The sequence below is a fragment of the Carcharodon carcharias genome, chromosome 8 (assembly GCF_017639515.1).
Source record: "Carcharodon carcharias isolate sCarCar2 chromosome 8, sCarCar2.pri, whole genome shotgun sequence".
Taxonomy (NCBI): Eukaryota; Metazoa; Chordata; class Chondrichthyes; order Lamniformes; family Lamnidae; genus Carcharodon; species Carcharodon carcharias.
Genome location: NC_054474.1, coordinates 76,255,520 through 76,279,934, shown reverse-complemented (window position 1 = coordinate 76,279,934; position 24,415 = coordinate 76,255,520). Strand labels below are relative to the sequence as shown.

Below are 24,415 nucleotides of genomic sequence, written 5' to 3'. Positions count from 1 at the left end.
TAGGTACTACAGCCAGGATGTTATCGGAGCACTTAACCTTTGTTGTAACCAGTGGGCTCGGCCTAGTTTTTTAATATTTCCATCGATTTTCAATGCCTGCTTTTGTAATGGAAACTGCCTGTGTAAGCTTGTCATGCTGTTATTATGTCCTTCTACCAGTAGAGACACTATGGTACCACCATTGACAGGAGGCTGCTAATTAGAGTTTGACAAATTTACATTCCCATTGGCAGTCCCATTATAAATATCGACATAAGAACTCATAATGGAAAATCTGACTTGTGTGCAGATACGAGATATTTTAGGTTTTTTGGTCGAAGTTAAATAAACTTTTTGAATGCTGTATCCAGAAGTAACTTAATTACAGTTTCCAGGGTAAGATTTTCATGGCAAGCTGTCTCATGATCAGTATTTGCTTTTGGGATGGGAAAAGAAAAACAAAAGAGAATTTCAAGATGTTGCCATCTTTTAAGTACAAACCTTGTATTGGTTACTTTTGTGTTTTGGAACTACTTCTCCTGGAAGCAGTTTTATGATGAGTTCCAATTTGCTAAATTGCATTATTTCTACTGCAGGTTAGAATCGGCAACAATTTGACATATGCACAGCCTTTATCAGTCTGGTGGACCTGACACAGGTGCTGCAGGAAGAAGCCATTCACTTTTTGTTGCTGGCATCCCCCCCAAAAAAACTAAGGATTTTGCACCTCTGATTGCAAGCTTGCGATTGTTTACTTGATTCTCTATGCTGTCGAATCAGTCCTAAAGTGTTAACGGGGCAACAGTTGGGAGGTTTTAGGATAATATGGTTAACAATTCATGTAAGCAATGGTCTTTGCCTGTTATATTTAAACACCAGCCACCTTCCCTGTGCTTTTACAGCCCAAACGTTTCAGAAAGCCAGCAGTAAGGTTTTGAATGTTCCTGAGCTGATGGAATTATTTAAATTATAATGGAATGGTAACTATTCTTAACTCGATTTCTGCCTTTTTGAAAGTGACCTTTAGTTTTCACATACGAATGTCCATTACACACTTGAGGGAAAATCTCTTCCTAAAGAAAAACATTGTTTTGATTTTTAATATCCAAAGTGTTTCAATTTGCCTCAGAATTATGGAAAAAAAATTCAATCTGAGGTTGAAGCTCCACACCAGAAATTTGAGCTGCTAAAATGGCTCATTAATGTACCTGAGATCCCGTGTGTCGTCTTGTAATACAGCTGGACATTAAAGTTCTGCTGGCATTTTTTTTTTGCTTAAAGAAAAAGGAGTTCTTTCAATGTAATATCACCAAAAATAAATTAATAGGTTGTTCATCTCATTGCTGTTTGTGGGATCTTGGTCTGTGCAAAAAGATTTTGTTTTTGCCCACGCAACAACATGACAGAAGTTTGTATTGTTTGTTCTATCCCCTTGTCAAATCCAATCTTCCCTTACCCTTCCTACCATGAAGATGGTGAATTATGCTGGATATTGTTCTACTGTTGCTATTGGTCTTCAGTTTCTGGGCAGATGCTGTGGGGCACTGCAGCCTTCCCTCATCCATTGCCCACATACAAATTTCCAGCAGATGTCACTGGATAGCATTCGGGCCCATGAGCCATTTTTCTTTACCTGATTCCAACTGGAGCACACTTGAATCCATCTATAGTGTCCAGATTACTTCCACATCATGATCTCAACATGGATTGTGGGTTTCATTGCTGGCCTTTGATTTTGGTTCATCTTAGTACTTTACATTCCATTTTGCCATTCAGCTTTGAGAGGCTTTCATTTTAACATATAGTCCAATAATGAGAACCCAGAATTTAAAACCTCTGTCAAGGAAACTAGTGGAAGTTTTAATTTGGTGTCTACAAATTACTCTGCAAGAATAAATGTTAACTATTCACAAGAGTTGCATTTTAAACCTTGACAGTAAAAAAAAAATTAGATATCAACACATCTGTAGCTTTAACCATTTATCTGACATTTCCAGTAGGCGCTTTTGGCAGATGTGTCAACTGCGTAAACTGGAAAAAGCTTTTGTTTCTCTACAAAAATGGAGAGAAGGAAATAGTTCAGGTGGAGTAAAGAATCTATAAAGCAGTTTTAAAAATTTCTGGAGGTTAGTAGAGTTTATACTGTTTCTACACTAACGCAGATTTAACACCTTAAGAAATTATATATGAGGTAAGAATCTGAGTGAAAATTAAGTCATGACATTTGTTGGGTATTTTTTTTTAAGTTTCTGTTTTTGGAGTCTCACCTGCCAGCTACATATTTGTGGTTTCTCAGTATCGATGCTAATGGCTGAGGTAGCACAAATCTAGGCCGTTTTGTATTCACTGATGTAATTAAGTTGAGTCCTGGGAATGAAATGATTCCTTTTTTGCACTGATTAGAATTAAGTACTTCCAGATCCAATGTGACATGAGCTGGATGCAAGGTGAAGCATATGTTAATACAGAATGTAAGAAGAGCAGACCTAATAGCCCAGTGACATGTTCATTTCCCTTGTGAGCTATCTTTGTGGTCCGTATCAGTGAGACATCCAATTTTGCGCTAAATTACAGGCAGTCTTGCACAATGATCAATCAGTGCATTGGTTACATTTCTGTTGATTTCAGAATCCTTGCTGCTGAACTTTAGGAATTTAGTGCATTTTGGGGTAGAGAGGGAGAATTCATGTCAAACTAGGAAACCTTTACTCATCAAAAGCTTTGGGTCCCAGGAACGAATGCTGATTTGTGAATCATTCTGATCTAATACAGGTATTTAAACTTAGTTTTTAAACTGAACAGCAATTTTAATTTGAAACCTTGCCCATGGCATAGAGAAATTAATATTGTGGGCTAGATCTCAGCCTAGCTCTGGGGTGAGACAGACACTAGTCAGATGCCTTCACTAAATTCCTCCAGTATGCTACTCTATAGTACATTCACAAGCCATGTATCAAAACAAATTAGACACTAGTTTGACCTATATCATCGCAGATATAGTGCATTGCTGCATAGAATTTTATTTTCAAGCCACTTAAGTAAAGGGGGCAGCATTGTACTACAAAATTAATGTTACATTTAATTTGAAACCTTAAGTTATAGCTTGTGCATCCACCGTTTAACACATGTTCCTTTTCCTGCTCAACATTCTTAAGTTCTTTCTGGTGCCTGGTGATCCTTGTTTCCTGCCTTCTGCTCTACAAGCTTATGCTTGCTTTGACTTTGTGCCTACTCTAGCTTTTGTTCTCTTGTATTTTGGAGGCAGAGTCGGACTTTATTTGAATGCTGGGGTATAGCAGTTGATGGTATAACTGAGCCTAGATTTCTGGACAACAGCATGCATGAAAGAGAGTAGTCAGTAACATATATCTTCCTTTGTTTTATAGATTTATTTGTCTATATTTGCAGTCTACTACCTTTTCATATTTCTGCCCACTCCTGGTTGTTATACAATATATCTAAGTTGCTTCAGAGCAACAGAAATTCCGTGTAATTCCCATATGCTGTCATTCTTTCCTGGGCAGACAACAGTACATTAAGTTGATAAAATAATTTTTAACTGATGTGGAGGGTTGATTGTGTACTATATTTCTGTAACATGTTAATTTGTCCACTAGGGCATGTTTTTTGTAATTTGTTTGAAGTCCCTGCAGTAGCTTGTACTTTGAATCAACCAATTGAACATTGCTGTATGTAATTGCTTACTTTAGTCTTCCATGTGGACACTGACCATTTGCTAACCTGCAGCTAAATTTCTTTTATGTGGCAATGATTTTAACAGTCAACTTAAAGCAAGATGTTCTTCTGAAAGTATGAAGTGCAGATCAGCTGGAATATTTTATGATCCCTGGGTCATAGTATTTGACCTTTTTAAATTTATCTTTTTATTCAAGGTTGAAGAGCAAAATTTATTGTACAATGAGTGGATTTCACAAACAATTTCTATGAAAGCAGAGCTATCTGTTAACTGTCTTAATGTGCTTCATTGTAAAATGCGCTGATCTGATTGAGCAAAAACTTCACATACCTTGTCAATAAAAAAAACTCAAACCTTGTTTCAGTCTTGGCATTAAAAACATAGCTCACCCTTAATTCCTTCTGATTTCTATCTTTTGAAACAGTTTGGGCATGATTTCAAAATGAGCCCATTTTATTTAATAACTTACAGTAGCTGGCTTATCTAAAGGTCTTTTCATTTTTTTTTATGAAGAGAGGATGCCAAAGACATGAGCCAATAGGATGTTTGATCTTTAGTGACAGACTGTCTAACTCACTTAGCATAGCTTAGCATAACTAAGGTAATTCCTTTTTTTAAAAAAGTTTTTTTTTAAATTATTTGTGTTGTAAAACCATTACTCAAGTAATTTCTTCCACTGACAAATAAAATAGTTATTACAAAAATAAATTTAGCTCGTATGGCATGATGCAAATCCAGATTGAGAAAACTAGGCTGACTTTCATCCACAGCATTGGGTACAATTTAGAGTAAGAGAGCCAGTGCCAGAATTTTGGTAACTTTATTCTGCAAATAAAAAATATTAAAGTTCAGTTCTGTAGTTAAAAGTTGAAAGCATTTTACTCACAGATTTCCCATTTCCTAAACTGTATGTTGGTTACATGAGCTCAGTAATTTATACTTCACATTCTTTATAAGGCAGCTGCTGACATTTGCATTGTCCGTAACCATTTATGATCACCAGTGCGCCTTCCTCATGGGTGGGCTCATATTCATTATAGGGTACTTGTGTAGATAAATCTGCCATGGGCTGCCTGGCTTGGTGGCGCATCTGCCTCCGGTGTTGCATCATGGAGCAGTGCCTTATACGTCTTAGGGTAGGAGGGCAGCATTTCCGTGAAATGTACACCACAAGGATAATGAGGAAAAAGGAGAACAATAGAGCCATTGTTCCAGTTATTATCCTGTGAGTAAAGAGAGTATTATCGGGCTCAAGGAAGTCTTCAGCAGTTGTTTCTATAGTTGGATTTTCAATATCCTCTGTACTGGAGTCGGTAGACATTGATTCTGTTACGTATTCAGTAGTTTCCGACTGCTGTGTAGAGTCTGTATAGCCAGTGATTATTTGTGTGGTGGTTGCTGAAAGATTGCTGCAGATTTGAAATCCATGAACAGCATCTAAAATGTCCTCGCCTTGTGTGTGCTCTGGGCTAGCACAAACCATTGAGTTCTCCCATCGACCTTGGAAATTGCTTAGCCAGGCGGCCAGGGCACAGATATTTTTGTTACAAACCCACATGTTACTAGAAAGACCGATGTGAGTTAGAGATTTCCACGAGTTAACAACCTGGCCATCCAGTGCGGTGAGCTTGTTTGAATCCATCAGAAGTATCTTTAGGTTTGGCATTGTAAGGAAAACATGAGGCTCAATTGTTCTAATCTCATTTCCAGTTACATCAAGCTTTTCCAGTGTGTCCCAAGTCCATTCCATTCCACATAACAGGATACTAATTTTGTTCCACTGTAAAAATAGTGTTTGGAGACTGATCAGCCGAGGGAAATGAGCAAAATTAATCTTTGTCAGCTGGTTGTGCTCTAAGTGAAGCTCCTTGAGTTTGATTAATCCTGCAAAACCATTACGAGCCAGGCTTCGCAAGCGATTGTTGCTTATATCCAAAAACTCCAGGCTTCGGCAGTCCCAGAAAACCCTTATAGGAATGGTCCTTAGTGAATTTGAACGTAGGTGCAGTGTTTGAAGTTTCCGTAAGCTGTGGAATTGTTCTGGTTGCAGAGAAGTAATTTGATTAAATGACAGGTCCAGGTTCTGCAAGTTAATCAGCTGGCTGAATGTAGTATTTGCCAGTCGTACAATCCTGTTGTAGCTGAGGATTAATTCTTTGAGTTTATATAGTCCTTGGAAGGCATCCGCTTGAATAACAGTAATCTGGTTATGATCTAAATAGAGCCACGTAAGTTGGCTGTAGCTTGTAAACTGATCATTTTGCAGTTCATCAAAACTATTGTGCCTGAGCGACAAGCCTATAGACCCGTGGGAGACATTATCGGGTACTCCTTGAAAACCTTGGGAATCACAGTAAAAGAGCAGCTCCTCGCATCTGCATTTTTGTGGACATGCTGTGCCTGAGGCAGGCAGCATTTTCAACAACATGCTCATCACACACAATGCCACCGTTGTTGGCCCCCCCAATGGCCACTTCGAATGCAAACCTGTAGGTGGCAATCAAATGAAATTCATTTAGGTTTCTAGCCTAAACAGTCCATCATATATGGTGATTTAGGTGCTTCATCCCCCTCCCCCACTAAAGCTGTTGCAGCTAGCGATGATAGAATTGTCAGACGTGATTTTTGTTTTCAAAAGGGGAAAACATTCTATACGTTTCCAACGAGCTAAGTAATTTGCTCCTCCTCCCCCCTCCATCACTACAGCCCCTGTGTTCCCCTCCCATCTGGGTTTTGAGAATCCTATTTAAAAAGAAAACACTTACCCATTCTTTTCTGAACATTGGAGACTGCATTCAACTATCCTTCTGTTCAGACTCCTCGAGCAGTGAGCTGGAAAGAAGTTCCAGTGGAAGAGGCAGCTTTTGAAAAGACGCGACACAAAAAGGATTTCTATTTCCTTTCACATAAGACAATGGCGAGTATTCCAGTTGGAAGCAAAAAGAAAAATGCCATAACAAATCTTCACCTATCCCAGCTGTAACGTTTCCTCCTAAAGCTTTGCCCTTGCCCTGCTTTGATTTCCACTGGCTTAGGACTATAGAAATGTTTCTTGAGACTGAATGAAAACAAACATTTCCTTCACTTGTCCATTCAATTGCTTAATTGAAGCCCAAACCTTCGCCTGCACAGCTGGTGGTCCTGTCCTTAACTTGTTGATGGTAATGAAGTACTTGTGCAGAGACTAGCTAGCGGTGCGAACACATTGACTGAAAGCTTCTTTGGAAAGGAGAACTGTGCTGGTGCTGCAAGAGCGCAGACTTGCAGATTGGTGGCAGGCTGGCGTAAGCTTGTGACGTGCAATGTTTTCAGGCTTTTCAGTAGCATGATGATGAGCTTCATGCTGCATACAGTCTGCAAATTGGATGAAACCAACACTGAAGCATCGAAAATGACTAATAAATAAAAGGGGAAGTACTGGATATAATATTTGTCTAGAGTCATACCTATCAATAGAATTATAGCCGATCCTTATTCATTGTTGTTCCTGTTGTACCTCTAGGAAGCAAATAGCTATGATAAATAAAATAGCTGTCACAAAATGCTGCTTTCAGGTATAAGTCATCTGATCTGAATATAAAATTGAATAGAACTTTAATTCTACAATTTGTACCTATTTTTAATCTATGGGTGCTTTTTGAATTGTAGACTGGACTATTAATAAATAAGTGTTCCTAAAGATAAAAGAATGAAGAATTATTGCTTTGAATACATTTTTATCTGGTTTCATGAAAATAGTATTTTCCCCCTCCTTGTAATCTTAGTATACATCGGTTTCAAAATATTGAAAAGATTGGGGCAAAATGGTTTTAAGGTGGCCGCATGTAAGATTTTGACTTAAGTCTATAACTTGAAGATATAGACTTAATTCATGTATTCGTTCCTCTTGTAGAAATGCTTGTGCTCACTAGCATGTTTATATGTCCTGTCAGCTAATTTTACATTGGAGTGTAACACAGTATGTATTTAGATTTTTAATACACTGGCAAAGAAATGCGCTTACGTACACTTTTTTTTTACTCTTTTGCCACCCATCCCAATTCTAATTCCATGCGTGTATAAAATTTAGCAGGCATATATCATACTTTGCTACTTACCATAGTGATCATAGTCATGTGCGTAACCATGGCAGGGAGTTAGACCACAGACTGTGTCACAACCAAACCCAATCTTGTCCTATCCTAATAATTGCAAGTTCACTTTCAGCAAAGGTCACTGCATAGTTATTTGGAACTTTGGCTGATATTTGTCTTTTCTCCTGACCTCCCTAACCCAAGGTGTTAAAGTCAATTGTGATGCCTCTACTGTGTCTTGGTTGGGTTGGACTAAGACAGAACAAACCACAGATTGAGTTCTGTTTTCTAGGCAAGCAACATAATGAATAAACTGAATGAACCCTTGAAAAATTACTATTCAAAATCCTGTTTCAAGATCAACCGATCAACGTATTTGTATCAATTTTAGTTCTTTTCTCATTCTCCCAAGTTGATTCAGGGTGTTGGCATGTTTCTAAACTGTACAGCTTTTAACTATTGAAGTCTTCATTTATGCCATAGAAACATAGAAAATATACTTCACAGAAGGAGACCATTGGCTTTTTGTGTCTTATCCTTTGCTTCCTGCCACTGAGTTAGTTTTAGGTTCAACTTGCCACTTTCCCTTCGATCCTGTGGACTTTTACTTTCTAACAAACCAGTCACTTGGGAATTTGTCAAAAGCATTGCTAAAATCCATATAGATTACTTCAAACATACTGCTTTCTGTGGGAACAATGGTTAAAATATCTCAGCTTCCTAGAATGTTTAACTGCACTTATTTAAAGTCACCGTGTTCCTGAAAAGTATACCATATCTGTCTTGTAATAATCAGTTAGACATGAAATTGCTCTAAAGGAATCCTTTCCTACACAACAAACAACAACTTTTATTTATAAGCACTTTAAAGTAGTAAAAAGCACTTTCATGGAGAACTTTACATTGAGCCATGTATGAACAAATTGGGACAGGTGACCGAACGCTTGGTCAAAGAGTTAAGTTTTAAGGAACACCTTAAAAGGAGAAAGAGAGGCAGAGAGGTATCGGGAAAAAATTCTAGAGTTTAGGACAAAGTCAGCGGCACAACTGCCGCAGCCACAATTGACTCAATTTTCTAATTCTGGATCACTTCAAACAAAAAAGTTGGCTTTTCCTTTGTTTTTAAAAAAAAATCCTCATAAACATTGTTTAGACTTCTGAAATGTATGTTTAAAGTAAAGGCTTTTGTCTTGGCTCAGTGGTAACAGGGTTTGAAGGTTGTAGGTTTACGCCCCACTCCAATAACTGGAGAACATAATTTGACATGTCAGTGGAGGACCTAGGAAGCGCTACATTGTCAGGGGTGCTATCATTTGAATGAATTACACTTATGTAAAAGCAAAAAACTGCAGATGCTGGAAATCCAAAACAAAAATAAAAATACCTGGAAAAACTCAGCAGGTCTGACAGCATCTGCGAAGAGGAACACAGTTAATGTTTCGAGTCCTTATGACTTTTTATTTTTGTTTTTGTTTTGAATTACACTTGTGTCTTGTCAGATGAGCATAGACAATGCCATAGCAGTCTTTGAAGGAGAGCAAGGCAGTTCTTATATGGTAAACGATATTTATCTCTCCATCAATACCATCAAAAAACAGACCATATGGTCATTTATCTCATTGCTGTTTGTGTAACCCTGCTGCATCCGAATTAGCTGCTGTCATTCCCTGCATTACAATGGTGGCTAGACTTTTTTTTACATTTTTAAATAAGCTTTATTGTAACTGTAGCTACAGCATCAAGTGTCAAAGAAAATGTTTAACATTGCAGTAAAAAATGGTTCTGAGAGAGACAGGTGGAATGTTGATCTCCAGAGAGACAGCTCAAGGGGAGAGAGAATGGAGTGTTAAAGTTTGAGCTTTGGTTTCTTGGTCAGGCTGCGGACACTCCTGCTTCTTGTAGCTCTTAATGTGAGGCAGAAACCAGGATGCAGGAATCAGAGTCACAGCAGGCATTACGCTGAATCCAATCACTGACTCCACGGTGCCGATCTCCAGGCCGGAGGCTTTGCTGCTGAGTCTGGCGAGCAGAGCTGGTTGGAGTGAAGCCGAAAGGCTGTGGTTCCCTCTGAGGACAGCGGGCATGGCAGCAAGAATTAGCTGGCTATAAAGGACTTCCAGATGTCTGAGTTTGTGAAAAACGCTATATAAAGAGAAAGTTCTCTTATACTTTGACAACCTCGTTTTGAGTGCAGAAAAGTAGGGATGTTTTCACTGTAACAATACCTATAAATATTGCCAGCACCTCTTTGGGAGAATGTCACCATACAGCTTTAGTTTATATTTGATTCATAGATAAGTGTCCCAAGCCAAATGCAAGATATTTCTTGGTCATTAATTTTGTTTATTAGTTTTTTTGAAAAGTTCCAAGAAGAATTTTATCAGACATAGTAATTTTGTAAAACAAAAACAGAATTACCTGGAAAAACTCAGCAGGTCTGGCAGCATCGGCGGAGAAGAAAAGAGTTGACGTTTCGAGTCCTCATGACCCTTCGACAGAACTTGAGTTCGAGTCCAGGACTCGAACTCAAGTTCTGTCGAAGGGTCATGAGGACTCGAAACGTCAACTCTTTTCTTCTCCGCCGATGCTGCCAGACCTGCTGAGTTTTTCCAGGTAATTCTGTTTTTGTTTTGGATTTCCAGCATCCGCAGTTTTTTTGTTTTTATAGTAATTTTGTAGACTGCTTAGTATTGAAGTAAGACTTTCATTGGTAATTCAAATATGAGAGCAAATTTCCAACAGAGGCCTTGGCATCAGGGGAAGATGCAAAGCTCTATTTTCCTAGTTTAAGGGCAATATGGTGAAAAATGAGTAGGATACAAGGTTACCTAGTCAGGTATAGATTAATGCATGGAAATCAAAAATGAATTGTTTTTTTTTACAAATTTAAAAGTGACTACATATCCACTAAAACCATCACAATTTAAACCAATAATATTACAATTGAAAAGGTGGGAGGGGGTGCACAGGAAATCCTCCTTATGGTTATTGCAAGCACAGACTTGGAGAAACAAATGAGAAGAAACAAGTTCTTGTGCTCCATCAACACTACTTGAGCAAATTCAAAGTCCTTCAAAAAATCAATTAAATAATGGGAAAAACTGTCGCCTGAGAATATTCACACTTGTGCTAGATATTGAAGAATCAAGTAGTCTATAAATGAAAACTGCAAACAAAGTCTTTGGCTAGCCATTTTAAAAACCAGAACTGGCCCTTATTTAAAAACAAGGGTTCTGATAGACGGCTATCAACCCACTTCTTCCTCTACCCGCAGATGCTGCCTGACTTATCTTTGCATGTTTCCAGAATTTCGTACCTTTATTGGCAACATTTTGTTTTACTGGCCAGCATTTAGATTGGGTTCCTACCCCCATTTCTCATTGTTATCCTGATGCTGCTTCAATTGTGACGTAAAACAAAGGCATTTAGACATGTCCAAAGATTCTGGCAGAACAAACAAAACTTGTATTCATTTGCAACAAACGTTTTGGATACATGATTTTGTGGAGGATTTCCCATTGTGATGTTGAATGAACAACATATCTTGCACTATGCCCCTCAAGTCGAGCTTTGAACATTTAAAGTTATTCCAGTATAAATTCATTTCTATAATGCAAAGTTTTTTTTTGGAAGCCAAAGCCTAATAAATATTAAATGTCCAGGAACATTAACAGCAGAGTTCCTGGTACAAGATGTGTTATTACTTGCATTGTTAGCAGTGCAGTGCTACAACGGTACCACTAAACATTCACTGCAGCACTAGCCAAATGTTGTATCAGGCTAGCACGCAACAACCCAGATCATAAAGTAGTATGCAAGAAGGTACTCACAGCATTAGTGCTAACTGCACTAACAGATGGTGGTATATGTAGTTAATTTTATGAACATATTTTACATTGCAATTCCATTTGAGTCTTGGAGCCCCAGTTAAAAGCAGCAATTGATTATAAAGTAATTATACTTAAAAGTTTAAGCCGTGGAATATTTTGCAGTTTATCTTTGCGCACATATGTTTGTGGTTTCTCATATTCTTGGATATGCAAATACCATTGAAAACCAGGTGTCTTCGCACTTGCTGGCTTTTGATGTAAACATATATTTGTTTTGTGTGCAACTTTCTTGCATAACAGAATCTAGAATGTGAGAGCTGAGTGAAGGGGCAGCTGGACAATATACTGTATACTGATGCTTGCTGCTGTTTACTGGTATTATAAGTCTGATGCAGTTTGCACTCCTTGGTCATGTTTGAATGCTAAGTTATTTCAAGCAGAAGGCAGATGTTTGTTTATTCCTTAGCTTCATGAAATGTTCCCAATACATTTTTATGCTCTAATTCTCATTTTTAAACAAATTTTAAGTAGATTTTTGTTCCATTGGTGTGTATGTGTTGGCCGCCTTCTCCATTGTTATACTTTGAAGGCTTGTTTTCTTCAATAAGATTGTCAGTGCATGATTAGAGGCAGTAATGGTCTATGCCAAATTTTCTGGTGCATCTGATCTCTGTGTATCAACAACAAACGAATGTAAATTAAGTCTGGGTGTGATGCACAAAATTCGCATGTGTGTTTGCTTTAAAGTTGCATTTCAACACCATTGCAGCTGTGTAAATCTCACACAAACACAGTAATAGCAAGATGCATCATCAAAGTTCACCAAAGTCATAATCTAAGGTCCCTGTGTATTCTAGCTAGTTTTTTTGAATAGTTAATTTGAAATTAAGTTGATGTGCTTGATTATAAAATCTATCCTTGAGTTAATTTAATTTTCTCCTAAAATGGGTATTGCCTTCTAATGTTTTGTATAGTTGTCATTCATAAGCTTCAATGCTACATTTCTACTTCAGTAAGCTTTGTTACCATCAGATTTACTGTTCAACGTCTAGTTTCCCTTTTGCTGTGATGCCTACGATGTAGCCCTGAAGTCAATTTTAAATGGAATTTATACTGTTTGTAGTTGACAATCTTAGAGTATAGAGAGTTCTCTCTACTCCCCAGTTTAACTTCAAAACAAATGAATGTGTAACAGATACTGGCAAATATAGTAATAGCACACTGTTACATTCACATAAATAGCTATAATTAGACCTGAAGTAACTTTAGATTGCGATGAGTATTTGGTGGAGTAATGTTTCTGGAGAGATGATTGAAAATAACTAACAAAATTATAATTCAGAACTAATTTTGCATAACATGGGTTTTGATCACTTCCTAAGTTTTTTGAGCTGTGAGTCAACAAGTGGTGACTCTTCTGAAGAGCATCAATATCAGTATATTCAAGAGGAAGTAAAGTTCCCAGTCATATATTTTCCTCAGTATGCTCTTTTAATAAAATAAAGTAACCAGCTAAGAATATGTATATTGGATGGTAAACTTAATTGGTTTGGATTTTGAGTTTGTTTTCCCTAGATATAAAGCTGCTTCAGTGACATCATAATGTGCAGTAGGCTGCGACACTGGACAAATGGCTTCAGACTAAGTCCATTCACCTTGATCTTGGAACAACCATGTTATCAGATGACTCAGCAATCTAAATGTAAATTTGTAGTGGTACTGTATTCCTTTATCTCTAAGTAGTGAATTTAATGAATCCATGGTTACATTAGTTCATTTTATTTTTGATCACAAATAGCATACTTATTGAAAATGGTACCTGTGCTTTTCCCTTTGACGTTTAACTGCTTCTTGAATAGTTATATAACAGTAAGCATTGCTAACTGTTTTTGGATTCAGTCAACACATGTTGAGCCCATAAATCAGTTTTCTAGGGAAGAAAGTCTCCAAAATTGTTTTATGTCTTTATTAAGCAACCTGTTGTTACTGACTCTTGAGATAATGTGGGCTGTTTACATAATATCTTGCGATCTATCCTCAGGTAACATGTGCAGTGTTTATAGCTGGTTATATTTTAACATAAATTCAAAATTTTGACAAATCCTTATATTTGATATTGATTCAAATAATACAGCAGCAAACATAAAAGCACTAGTGCACATAATTAAGAAACTGGGCATTCTGCCCTAATCTAGAATGTTCCACTGGGTATGTTGAACCATGACCATTGAAGTGATGACACAGTACCAATGCACTAGATGAATTTTACACTTTTTTGAGTTATTTCTATCTCTCCTAAACCAGGGTTAGCTAGTAGGCTAGGTGTGTTGCTGTTGCCCATTTTTGATGCTTATTAGACTAAGTTGGTTGGAGAAGAATGAGGCCAATAAGATGGGGAGATCTAAGTAAAATAAGAAAAATGTCATGATGTGCAGAAAGGAAGACCGAGTTAGATCGGATTAAATAAAGTGTAATACTCCCTTCAGATTAGAAGATGCAATTAACCAAAGCTTTGGAGGATTCCTTATTTGCAGTCTGTCCAGAGGCAATTAAATTTCAGTGCTAGTAAAAATGAGCTGTTTTAAAAGTCACGATCACCACTTTTTTTTAGCTCATGGGCTTTCCGCACTGGCTGGGGAAGATCTGTACACACCAGCAAGGTATTAATCACATCACTTAGCTATATAAGGAGGCTATGCATTCAGCTTGTCCCTAACCAAAAAGCATGGGGTGCAGAGCAAGCTATTTATTAAATTGGTATTTTTTACTGCTGGGGTACATGTATACAACACTAATACCAAAATCACCAGCTGTTATCAGCAGCACTACTATATTATAAAGGGAGCAGAAAAATACATTGCTTTTTCTCCACAAGCTACTCTAGAACTAAATAACATTTAAATTCCAGCTGCTTTTAATATGGTAGTGTTTTGGGTAGGGGAAGACCATTGCGGCTTAGTTTTCCAAACCAACCATTAGTTTCCTGATTTCGGTTCTGGAACTAACATTTGACTTAACTGTCCTACTTTTACAGCATCTATTTGTACAGACTGGTAATCTGCCCCACAATTATATTGCTGTTTTATTTTATAAAATAGAAAATTTAAGCAATTTTTTTCATGTTACTTTTCGTAATAAAATTTAAACAGTGACCCTTAATCCTTGAATCCTGTACCCCATAGAAGAAGAAAATGCCTACAATCAATTCCTTCTCTCACTCCTATCTTCAATCCTTTTCTTCAGTAAGTAAAATTGTCAGGGAGTCTAGTGTTCTTCGTAACTTAGGCTGTACGACTTAAGCTCTAACTTTCAAGAATCATCCTCATAGTCCTCTTCATGGTGTTTTCCATACTTTTTAAATGGTTCTTGTAATATGGAGACCAAAACCAACCAAAGCCATGCGCACTTCTACAAGAATTGAGTTGAAACTCTCAAGTTTGTAATTTGTGTGCATCCCTTGCCCTTTCCTTATAAGTGGGGATTTTTTTGTGACATCCCAATCCATTGGGATGCTTTCCGATTCCAGCAAGCTTTGAACAATATGGATAAGATGATTTGAAGTTTTAGTAAACTTCGTAAATACCTATGGATGAAAATCATTGTAGGCTAGACCTTTGTTTATCTTCAGCTTCCTAATTTGTAAGACTAATGTGTTTTGTTCTGCTTTCTTCCTTATTATCCTCTCATCTGAGGCATCTTTCAGCCCTTCACCACCTACCCTTTTCAATGTAGGTGTTTTTATTGGGTAGGGTGAGCAGCCAGAGGTTGTGGTCTACACTGGGACCAATGACATAGGTAGAAAAAGGGATGAGGTCCTGAAAGCAGATTTTGGGGAGTTAGGAAGGTAATTAAAAAGCAGGACCTTGAGCAGTAATATCAGGATTTGAGCATAAGAATAGGAAGATTGAGCAATTCAACACATGGCTGAAGAAATGGAGTAGGAGGGAGGGCTTTAGATTTCTGAGGCATTGGGATTGGCTCTGAGGCAGGTGGGACTTGTACAAGAAGGACGAGTACACGTTAACAGGGTTGGGATTAGTGTCCTCATGGTGAGGTTTGCTAGTGCTGTTGAGAGTTTAAACTAGATTGGCAGATGATGGGAACCTGGGGGGAAATTGTGTGCAGCGGAGAAAAACTGGCAGTGGGAAGTAGTGAAGTATCAACTGATAACGAGGATATATCAGAGAGTTGCATCAAGGTGGATAGAATACTTGGAGAGTTTGAGAGAATTAGATTAGGCAATGGTAAGTCATTAGATGGAGTCAGAATAAGGAAAATAGAAAAGTCTAAACCAGAGCTAATGTGCATGTATGTGAATGAATAAAATATGATTAATAGGACCGGTGAACTGCAAGCAGAAGTTGACAAATGGAATTATGATATTATTGCTATAACAGAGACCTGGCTCAAAGAAGGACAGGACTGGGTGTTAAATATTCCTGGATGCAAGGTTTTTAGAAGAGACAGGAAAGAAGAAACGTGTGTGTGTGTGGCGAGGGTGTGTGTGGCGTGTGTGTGTGTGGCGGGGGGTGTGTGTGTGTGTGTGTGGCGGGGGGTGTGTGTGTGTGTGTGTGGCGGGGTGTGTGTGTGTGTGTGTGGGGCGGGGGTGTGTGTGTGGGGCGGGGGTGTGTGTGTGTGTGTGGGGCGGGGGTGTGCGTGTGTGTGTGTGGGGTGGGGGTGTGCGTGTGTGTAGCGGGGGGGTGTGTGTGTGGGGTGGAGGGGGTGTGTGTGTGGCGGGGGTGTGTGTGTGGCGGGGGTGTGTGTGTGTGGCGGGGGTGTGTGTGTGTGGCAGGGGTGTGTGTGTGTGGCGGGGGTGTGTGTGTGTGGCGGGGGTGTGTGTGTGTGGCGGGGGTGTGTGTGTGTGGCGGGGGTGTGTGTGTGTGGCGGGGGTGTGTGTGTGTGGCGGGGGTGTGTGTGTGTGGCGGGGGTGTGTGTGTGTGGCGGGGGTGTGTGTGTGTGGCGGGGTGTGTGTGTGTGTGGCGGGGGTGTGTGTGTGTGTGGCGGGGGTGTGTGTGTGTGTGGCGGGGGTGTGTGTGTGTGGCGGGGGTGTGTGTGTGTGGCGGGGGTGTGTGTGTGTGGCGGGGGTGTGTGTGTGTGGCGGGGGTGTGTGTGTGTGGCGGGGGTGTGTGTGTGTGGCGGGGGTGTGTGTGTGTGGCGGGGGTGTGTGTGTGTGGCGGGGGTGTGTGTGTGTGGCGGGGGGGTGTGTGTGTGTGGCGGGGGTGTGTGTGTGTGTGGCGGGGGTGTGTGTGTGTGTGGCGGGGGTGTGTGTGTGTGTGGCGGGGGTGTGTGTGTGTGTGGCGGGGGTGTGTGTGTGTGTGGCGGGGGTGTGTGTGTGTGTGGCGGGGGTGTGTGTGTGTGTGGCGGGGGTGTGTGTGTGTGTGGCGGGGGTGTGTGTGTGTGTGGCGGGGGTGTGTGTGTGTGTGGCGGGGGTGTGTGTGTGTGTGGCGGGGGTGTGTGTGTGTGTGGCGGGGGTGTGTGTGTGTGTGGCGGGGGTGTGTGTGTGTGTGGCGGGGGTGTGTGTGTGTGTGTGGCGGGGGTGTGTGTGTGTGTGTGGCGGGGGTGTGTGTGTGTGTGTGGCGGGGGTGTGTGTGTGTGTGTGGCGGGGGTGTGTGTGTGTGTGTGGCGGGGGTGTGTGTGTGTGTGTGGCGGGGGGGTGTGTGTGTGTGTGTGTGGCGGGGGGGGTGTGTGTGTGTGTGTGTGTGGCGGGGGGGGGGTGTGTGTGTGTGTGTGTGTGTGGCGGGGGTGTGTGTGTGTGTGGCGGGGGTGTGTGTGTGTGGCGGGGGTGTGTGTGTGGCGGGGGTGTGTGTGTGTGGCGGGGGTGTGTGTGTGTGGCGGGGGTGTGTGTGTGTGTGGCGGGGGTGTGTGTGTGTGTGTGTGGCGGGGGGGTGTGTGTGTGTGTGTGGCGGGGGGGGTGTGTGTGTGTGGCGGGGGTGTGTGTGTGTGTGTGGCGGGGGGGTGTGTGTGTGTGGCGGGGGGGTGTGTGTGTGTGGCGGGGGGGTGTGTGTGTGTGGCGGGGGGGTGTGTGTGTGTGGCGGGGGGGTGTGTGTGTGTGGCGGGGGGGTGTGTGTGTGTGGCGGGGGTGTGTGTGTGTGTGGCGGGGGTGTGTGTGTGTGTGGCGGGGGTGTGTGTGTGTGTGGCGGGGGGGGTGTGTGTGTGTGGCGGGGGGTGTGTGTGTGTGTGTGTGTGGCGGGGGGGTGTGTGTGTGTGGCGGGGGGTGTGTGTGTGTGTGTGTGTGGCGGGGGGGGGTGTGTGTGTGTGTGTGTGTGTGTGTGTGTGTGTGTGTGGCGGGGGTGTGTGTGTGTGGCGGGGGTGTGTGTGTGTGGCGGGGGTGTGTGTGTGTGGCGGGGGTGTGTGTGTGTGGCGGGGGTGTGTGTGTGTGGCGGGGGTGTGTGTGTGTGGCGGGGGTGTGTGTGTGTGGCGGGGGTGTGTGTGTGTGGCGGGGGTGTGTGTGTGTGGCGGGGGTGTGTGTGTGTGGCGGGGGTGTGTGTGTGTGGCGGGGGTGTGTGTGTGTGGCGGGGGTGTGTGTGTGTGGCGGGGGTGTGTGTGTGTGGCGGGGGGGTGTGTGTGTGGCGGGGGGGTGTGTGTGTGGCGGGGGGGTGTGTGTGTGGCGGGGGGGTGTGTGTGTGGCGGGGGGGTGTGTGTGGCGGGGGGGTGTGTGTGGCGGGGGGGTGTGTGTGTGTGTGTGTGGCGGGGGGGTGTGTGTGTGTGTGTGTGTGTGGCGGGGGGGTGTGTGTGTGTGGCGGGGGGGTGTGTGTGTGTGGCGGGGGGGTGTGTGTGTGTGGCGGGGTGGTGTGTGTGTGTGGCGGGGGGGTGTGTGTGTGTGGCGGGGGGGTGTGTGTGTGTGGCGGGGGTGTGTGTGTGTGGCGGGGGTGTGTGTGTGTGGCGGGGGTGTGTGTGTGTGGCGGGGGTGTGTGTGTGTGGCGGGGGTGTGTGTGTGTGGCGGGGGTGTGTGTGTGTGTGTGTGTGTGGCGGGGGGGTGTGTGTGTGTGTGTGTGGCGGGGGTGTGTGTGTGTGGCGGGGGTGTGTGTGTGTGTGTGTGGCGGGGGTGTGTGTGTGTGTGTGTGGCGGGGGTGTGTGTGTGTGTGTGTGGCGGGGGTGTGTGTGTGTGTGTGTGGCGGGGGTGTGTGTGTGTGTGTGTGGCGGGGGTGTGTGTGTGTGTGTGTGGCGGGGGTGTGTGTGTGTGTGTGTGGCGGGGGTGTGTGTGTGTGGCGGGGGTGTGTGTGTGTGTGTGTGTGGCGGGGGTGTGTGTGTGTGTGTGGCGGGGGTGTGTGTGTGTGTGTGGCGGGGGTGTGTGTGTGTGGCGGGGGTGTGTGGCGGGGGGTGTGTGTGTGTGGCGGGGGGGTGTGTGTGTGTGGCGGGGGGTGTGTGTGTGTGGCGGGGGGTGTGTGTGTGTGGCGGGGGGTGTGTGTGTGTGGCGGGGGGGTGTGTGTGTGTGGCGGGGGGTGTGTGTGTGTGGCGGGGGGGTGTGTGTGTGTGGCGGGGGGGTGTGTGTGTGTGGCGGGGGGGTGTGTGTGTGTGGCGGGGGGGTGTGTGTGTGTGGCGGGGGGGTGTGTGTGTGTGGCGGGGGGGTGTGTGTGTGTGGCGGGGGGGTGTGTGTGTGTGGCGGGGGGGTGTGTGTGTGTGGCGGGGGGGTGTGTGTGTGTGGCGGGGGGGTGTGTGTGTGTGGCGGGGGGGTGTGTGTGTGTGGCGGGGGGGTGTGTGTGTGTGGCGGGGGGGTGTGTGTGTGTGGCGGGGGGGTGTGTGTGTGTGGCGGGGGGGTGTGTGTGTGTGGCGGGGGGGTGTGTGTGTGTGGCGGGGGGGTGTGTGTGTGTGGCGGGGGGGTGTGTGTGTGTGGCGGGGGGGTGTGTGTGTGTGGCGGGGGGGTGTGTGTGTGTGGCGGGGGGGTGTGTGTGTGTGGCGGGGGGGTGTGTGTGTGTGGCGGGGGGGTGCGTGTGTGTGGCGGGGGGGTGCGTGTGTGTGGCGGGGGGGTGCGTGTGTGTGGCGGGGGGGTGCGTGTGTGTGGCGGGGGGGTGCGTGTGTGTGGCGGGGGGGTGCGTGTGTGTGGCGGGGGGGTGCGTGTGTGTGGCGGGGGGGTGCGTGTGTGTGGCGGGGGGGTGCGTGTGTGTGGCGGGGGGGTGCGTGTGTGTGGCGGGGGGGTGCGTGTGTGTGGCGGGGGGGTGCGTGTGTGTGGCGGGGGGGTGCGTGTGTGTGGCGGGGGGGTGCGTGTGTGTGGCGGGGGGGTGCGTGTGTGTGGCGGGGGGGTGCGTGTGTGTGGCGGGGGGGTGCGTGTGTGTGTGTGTGGCGGGGGGGTGCGTGTGTGTGTGTGTGTGTGGCGGGGGTGTGCGTGTGTGTGTGTGTGTGTGTGGCGGGGGTGTGCGTGTGTGGCGGGGGTGTGCGTGTGTGGCGGGGGTGTGCGTGTGTGTGTGTGTGTGTGTGGCGGGGGTGTGCGTGTGTGTGTGTGTGTGTGTGGCGGGGGTGTGCGTGTGTGGCGGGGGTGTGCGTGTGTGGCGGGGGTGTGCGTGTGTGGCGGGGGTGTGTTTGTGTGGCGGGGGTGTGTGTGTGTGTTGTGTGTGTGTGTGTGGCGGGGGTGTGTGTGTGTGTGTGTGTTGTGTGGCGGGTGTGTGTGTGTGTGTGTGTTGTGTGGCGGGTGTGTGTGTGTGTGTGTGTGTGTGTGGCGGGGGTGTGTGTGTGTGTGTGTGGCGGGGGTGTGTGTGTGTGTGTGTGTGGCGGGGGTGTGTGTGTGTGTGTGTGTGGCGGGGGTGTGTGTGTGTGTGGCGGGGGTGTGTGTGTGTGTGGCGGGGGTGTGTGTGTGTGTGGCGGGGGTGTGTGTGTGTGTGGCGGGGGTGTGTGTGTGTGTGTGTGTGTGGCGGGGGTGTGTGTGTGTGTGTGTGGCGGGGGTGTGTGTGTGTGTGTGTGGCGGGGGCGTGTGTGTGTGTGTGTGGCGGGGGCGTGTGTGTGTGTGTGTGGCGGGGGCGTGTGTGTGTGTGGCGGGGGCGTGTGTGTGTGTGTGTGGCGGGGGCGTGTGTGTGTGTGTGTGTGTGGCGGGGGCGTGTGTGTGTGTGTGGCGGGGGCGTGTGTGTGTGTGTGTGGCGGGGGCGTGTGTGTGTGTGTGGCGGGGGCGTGTGTGTGTGTGTGGCGGGGGGGGTGTGTGTGTGTGTGTGTGTGGCGGGGGGGGTGGGTGTGTGTGTGTGTGTGTGTGTGGCGGGGGGGGGTGTGTGTGTGTGTGTGTGTGTGGCGGGGGGGGTGTGTGTGTGTGGCGGGGGGGGTGTGTGTGTGTGGCGGGGGGGGTGTGTGTGTGTGGCGGGGGGGGTGTGTGTGTGTGTGTGTGGCGGGGGGGGTGTGTGTGTGTGTGTGTGGCGGGGGGGGTGTGTGTGTGTGTGTGTGGCGGGGCGGGTGTGTGTGTGCGTGTGGCGGGGGTGTGTGTGTGTGGCGGGGGGGTGTGTGTGTGGCGGGGGTGTGTGTGTGTGTGTGGCGGGGGTGTGTGTGTGTGTGTGGCGGGGGGGTGTGTGTGTGTGTGGCGGGGGGGTGTGTGTGTGTGGCGGGGGGGTGTGTGTGTGTGGCGGGGGGGTGTGTGTGTGTGGCGGGGGGGTGTGTGTGTGTGTCGGGGGGGTGTGTGTGTGTGTCGGGGGGGTGTGTGTGTGTGTCGGGGGGGTGTGTGTGTGTGTCGGGGGGGTGTGTGTGTGTGGCGGGGGGGTGTGTGTGTGTGGCGGGGGGGTGTGTGTGTGTGGCGGGGGGGTGTGTGTGTGTGGCGGGGGGGTGTGTGTGTGTGGCGGGGGGGTGTGTGTGTGTGGCGGGGGGGTGTGTGTGTGTGGCGGGGGGGTGTGTGTGTGTGTGTGGCGGGGGTGTGTGTGTGTGGCGGGGGTGTGTGTGTGTGTGTGTGGCGGGGGGGGTGTGTGTGTGTGTGTGTGGCGGGGGGGGTGTGTGTGTGCGTGTGGCGGGGGGGGTGTGTGTGTGGCGGGGGTGTGTGTGTGTGGCGGGGGTGTGTGTGTGTGTGTGGCGGGGGGGTGTGTGTGTGTGTGGCGGGGGGGTGTGTGTGTGTGGCGGGGGGGTGTGTGTGTGTGGCGGGGGGGTGTGTGTGTGTGTCGGGGGGGTGTGTGTGTGTGTCGGGGGGGTGTGTGTGTGTGTCGGGGGGGTGTGTGTGTGTGTCGGGGGGGTGTGTGTGTGTGGCGGGGGGGTGTGTGTGTGTGGCGGGGGGGTGTGTGTGTGTGGCGGGGGGGTGTGTGTGTGTGGCGGGGCGGTGTGTGTGTGTGGCGGGGGGGTGTGTGTGTGTGGCGGGGGGGTGTGTGTGTGTGTGTGGCGGGGGGGTGTGTGTGTGGCGGGGGTGTGTGTGTGTGTGTGTGGCGGGGGTGTGTGTGTGTGTGTGTGGCGGGGGGGTGTGTGTGTGTGTGTGTGTGTGGCGGGGGTGTGTGTGTGTGGCGGGGGTGTGTGTGTGTGGCGGGGGTGTGTGTGTGTGGCGGGGGGGTGTGTGTGTGTGGCGGGGGGGTGTGTGTGTGTGGCGGGGGGGTGTGTGTGTGTGGCGGGGGGGTGTGTGTGTGTGGCGGGGGGGTGTGTGTGTGTGGCGGGGGGGTGTGTGTGTGTGGCGGGGGGGTGTGTGTGTGTGGCGGGGGGGTGTGTGTGTGTGGCGGGGGGGTGTGTGTGTGTGGCGGGGGGGTGTGTGTGTGTGGCGGGGGGGTGCGTGTGTGTGGCGGGGGGGTGTGTGTGTGTGTGGCGGGGGTGTGTGTGTGTGGCGGGGGTGTGTGGCGGGGGGGTGTGTGTGTGTGGCGGGGGGTGTGTGTGTGTGGCGGGGGGTGTGTGTGTGTGGCGGGGGGTGTGTGTGTGTGGCGGGGGGTGTGTGTGTGTGGCGGGGGGGTGTGTGTGTGTGGCGGGGGGGTGTGTGTGTGTGGCGGGGGGGTGTGTGTGTGTGGCGGGGGGGTGTGTGTGTGTGGCGGGGGGGTGTGTGTGTGTGGCGGGGGGGTGTGTGTGTGTGGCGGGGGGGTGTGTGTGTGTGGCGGGGGGGTGTGTGTGTGTGGCGGGGGGGTGTGTGTGTGTGGCGGGGGGGTGTGTGTGTGTGGCGGGGGGGTGTGTGTGTGTGGCGGGGGGGTGTGTGTGTGTGGCGGGGGGGTGTGTGTGTGTGGCGGGGGGGTGTGTGTGTGTGGCGGGGGGGTGTGTGTGTGTGGCGGGGGGGTGTGTGTGTGTGGCGGGGGGGTGTGTGTGTGTGGCGGGGGGGTGTGTGTGTGTGGCGGGGGGGTGTGTGTGTGTGGCGGGGGGGTGTGTGTGTGTGGCGGGGGGGTGCGTGTGTGTGGCGGGGGGGTGCGTGTGTGTGGCGGGGGGGTGCGTGTGTGTGGCGGGGGGGTGCGTGTGTGTGGCGGGGGGGTGCGTGTGTGTGGCGGGGGGGTGCGTGTGTGTGGCGGGGGGGTGCGTGTGTGTGGCGGGGGGGTGCGTGTGTGTGGCGGGGGGGTGCGTGTGTGTGGCGGGGGGGTGCGTGTGTGTGGCGGGGGGGTGCGTGTGTGTGGCGGGGGGGTGCGTGTGTGTGGCGGGGGGGTGCGTGTGTGTGGCGGGGGGGTGCGTGTGTGTGGCGGGGGGTGCGTGTGTGTGGCGGGGGGGTGCGTGTGTGTGGCGGGGGGGTGCGTGTGTGTGGCGGGGGGGTGCGTGTGTGTGGCGGGGGGGTGCGTGTGTGTGTGTGTGGCGGGGGGGTGCGTGTGTGTGTGTGTGTGTGGCGGGGGTGTGCGTGTGTGTGTGTGTGTGTGTGGCGGGGGTGTGCGTGTGTGGCGGGGGTGTGCGTGTGTGGCGGGGGTGTGCGTGTGTGTGTGTGTGTGTGTGGCGGGGGTGTGCGTGTGTGTGTGTGTGTGTGTGGCGGGGGTGTGCGTGTGTGGCGGGGGTGTGCGTGTGTGGCGGGGGTGTGCGTGTGTGGCGGGGGTGTGTTTGTGTGGCGGGGGTGTGTGTGTGTGTTGTGTGTGTGTGTGTGGCGGGGGTGTGTGTGTGTGTGTGTGTTGTGTGGCGGGTGTGTGTGTGTGTGTGTGTTGTGTGGCGGGTGTGTGTGTGTGTGTGTGTGTGTGTGGCGGGGGTGTGTGTGTGTGTGTGTGGCGGGGGTGTGTGTGTGTGTGTGTGTGGCGGGGGTGTGTGTGTGTGTGGCGGGGGTGTGTGTGTGTGTGGCGGGGGTGTGTGTGTGTGTGGCGGGGGTGTGTGTGTGTGTGTGTGTGTGGCGGGGGTGTGTGTGTGTGTGTGTGGCGGGGGTGTGTGTGTGTGTGTGTGGCGGGGGCGTGTGTGTGTGTGTGTGGCGGGGGCGTGTGTGTGTGTGTGTGGCGGGGGCGTGTGTGTGTGTGGCGGGGGCGTGTGTGTGTGTGTGTGGCGGGGGCGTGTGTGTGTGTGTGTGTGTGGCGGGGGCGTGTGTGTGTGTGTGGCGGGGGCGTGTGTGTGTGTGTGTGGCGGGGGCGTGTGTGTGTGTGTGGCGGGGGCGTGTGTGTGTGTGTGGCGGGGGGGGTGTGTGTGTGTGTGTGTGTGGCGGGGGGGTGGGTGTGTGTGTGTGTGTGTGTGTGGCGGGGGGGGGTGTGTGTGTGTGTGTGTGTGTGGCGGGGGGGGGTGTGTGTGTGTGGCGGGGGGGGTGTGTGTGTGTGGCGGGGGGGGTGTGTGTGTGTGGCGGGGGGGGTGTGTGTGTGTGTGTGTGGCGGGGGGGGTGTGTGTGTGTGTGTGTGGCGGGGGGGGTGTGTGTGTGTGTGTGTGGCGGGGCGGGTGTGTGTGTGCGTGTGGCGGGGGTGTGTGTGTGTGGCGGGGGGGTGTGTGTGTGGCGGGGGTGTGTGTGTGTGTGTGGCGGGGGGGAGTGTGTGTGTGTGGCGGGGGGGAGTGTGTGTGTGTGGCGGGGGGGAGTGTGTGTGTGGCGG

At 48.4% G+C, this 24,415-nt stretch overlaps 2 protein-coding genes across 3 annotated transcripts in view; one reads left to right on the top strand and one right to left on the bottom strand.

The window, feature by feature from the left end:
- The window catches only part of ctnna1 (catenin (cadherin-associated protein), alpha 1), a 196,741-nt gene that overhangs the window by 98,030 nt on the left and 74,296 nt on the right, over positions 1 to 24,415 (top strand). The gene's annotated exons all lie outside the window — the stretch shown is intronic.
- On the bottom strand, positions 4,534 to 6,531 carry lrrtm2 (leucine rich repeat transmembrane neuronal 2). Its single transcript, XM_041192981.1, has 2 exons — positions 6,442 to 6,531; positions 4,534 to 6,163 (listed from the first exon to the last, which is right to left on the bottom strand). The coding sequence occupies exons 1-2, from the start codon at positions 6,443 to 6,445 to the stop codon at positions 4,611 to 4,613; spliced, it is 1,557 nt and encodes a 518-aa protein (XP_041048915.1). The 5' UTR covers positions 6,446 to 6,531; the 3' UTR covers positions 4,534 to 4,610.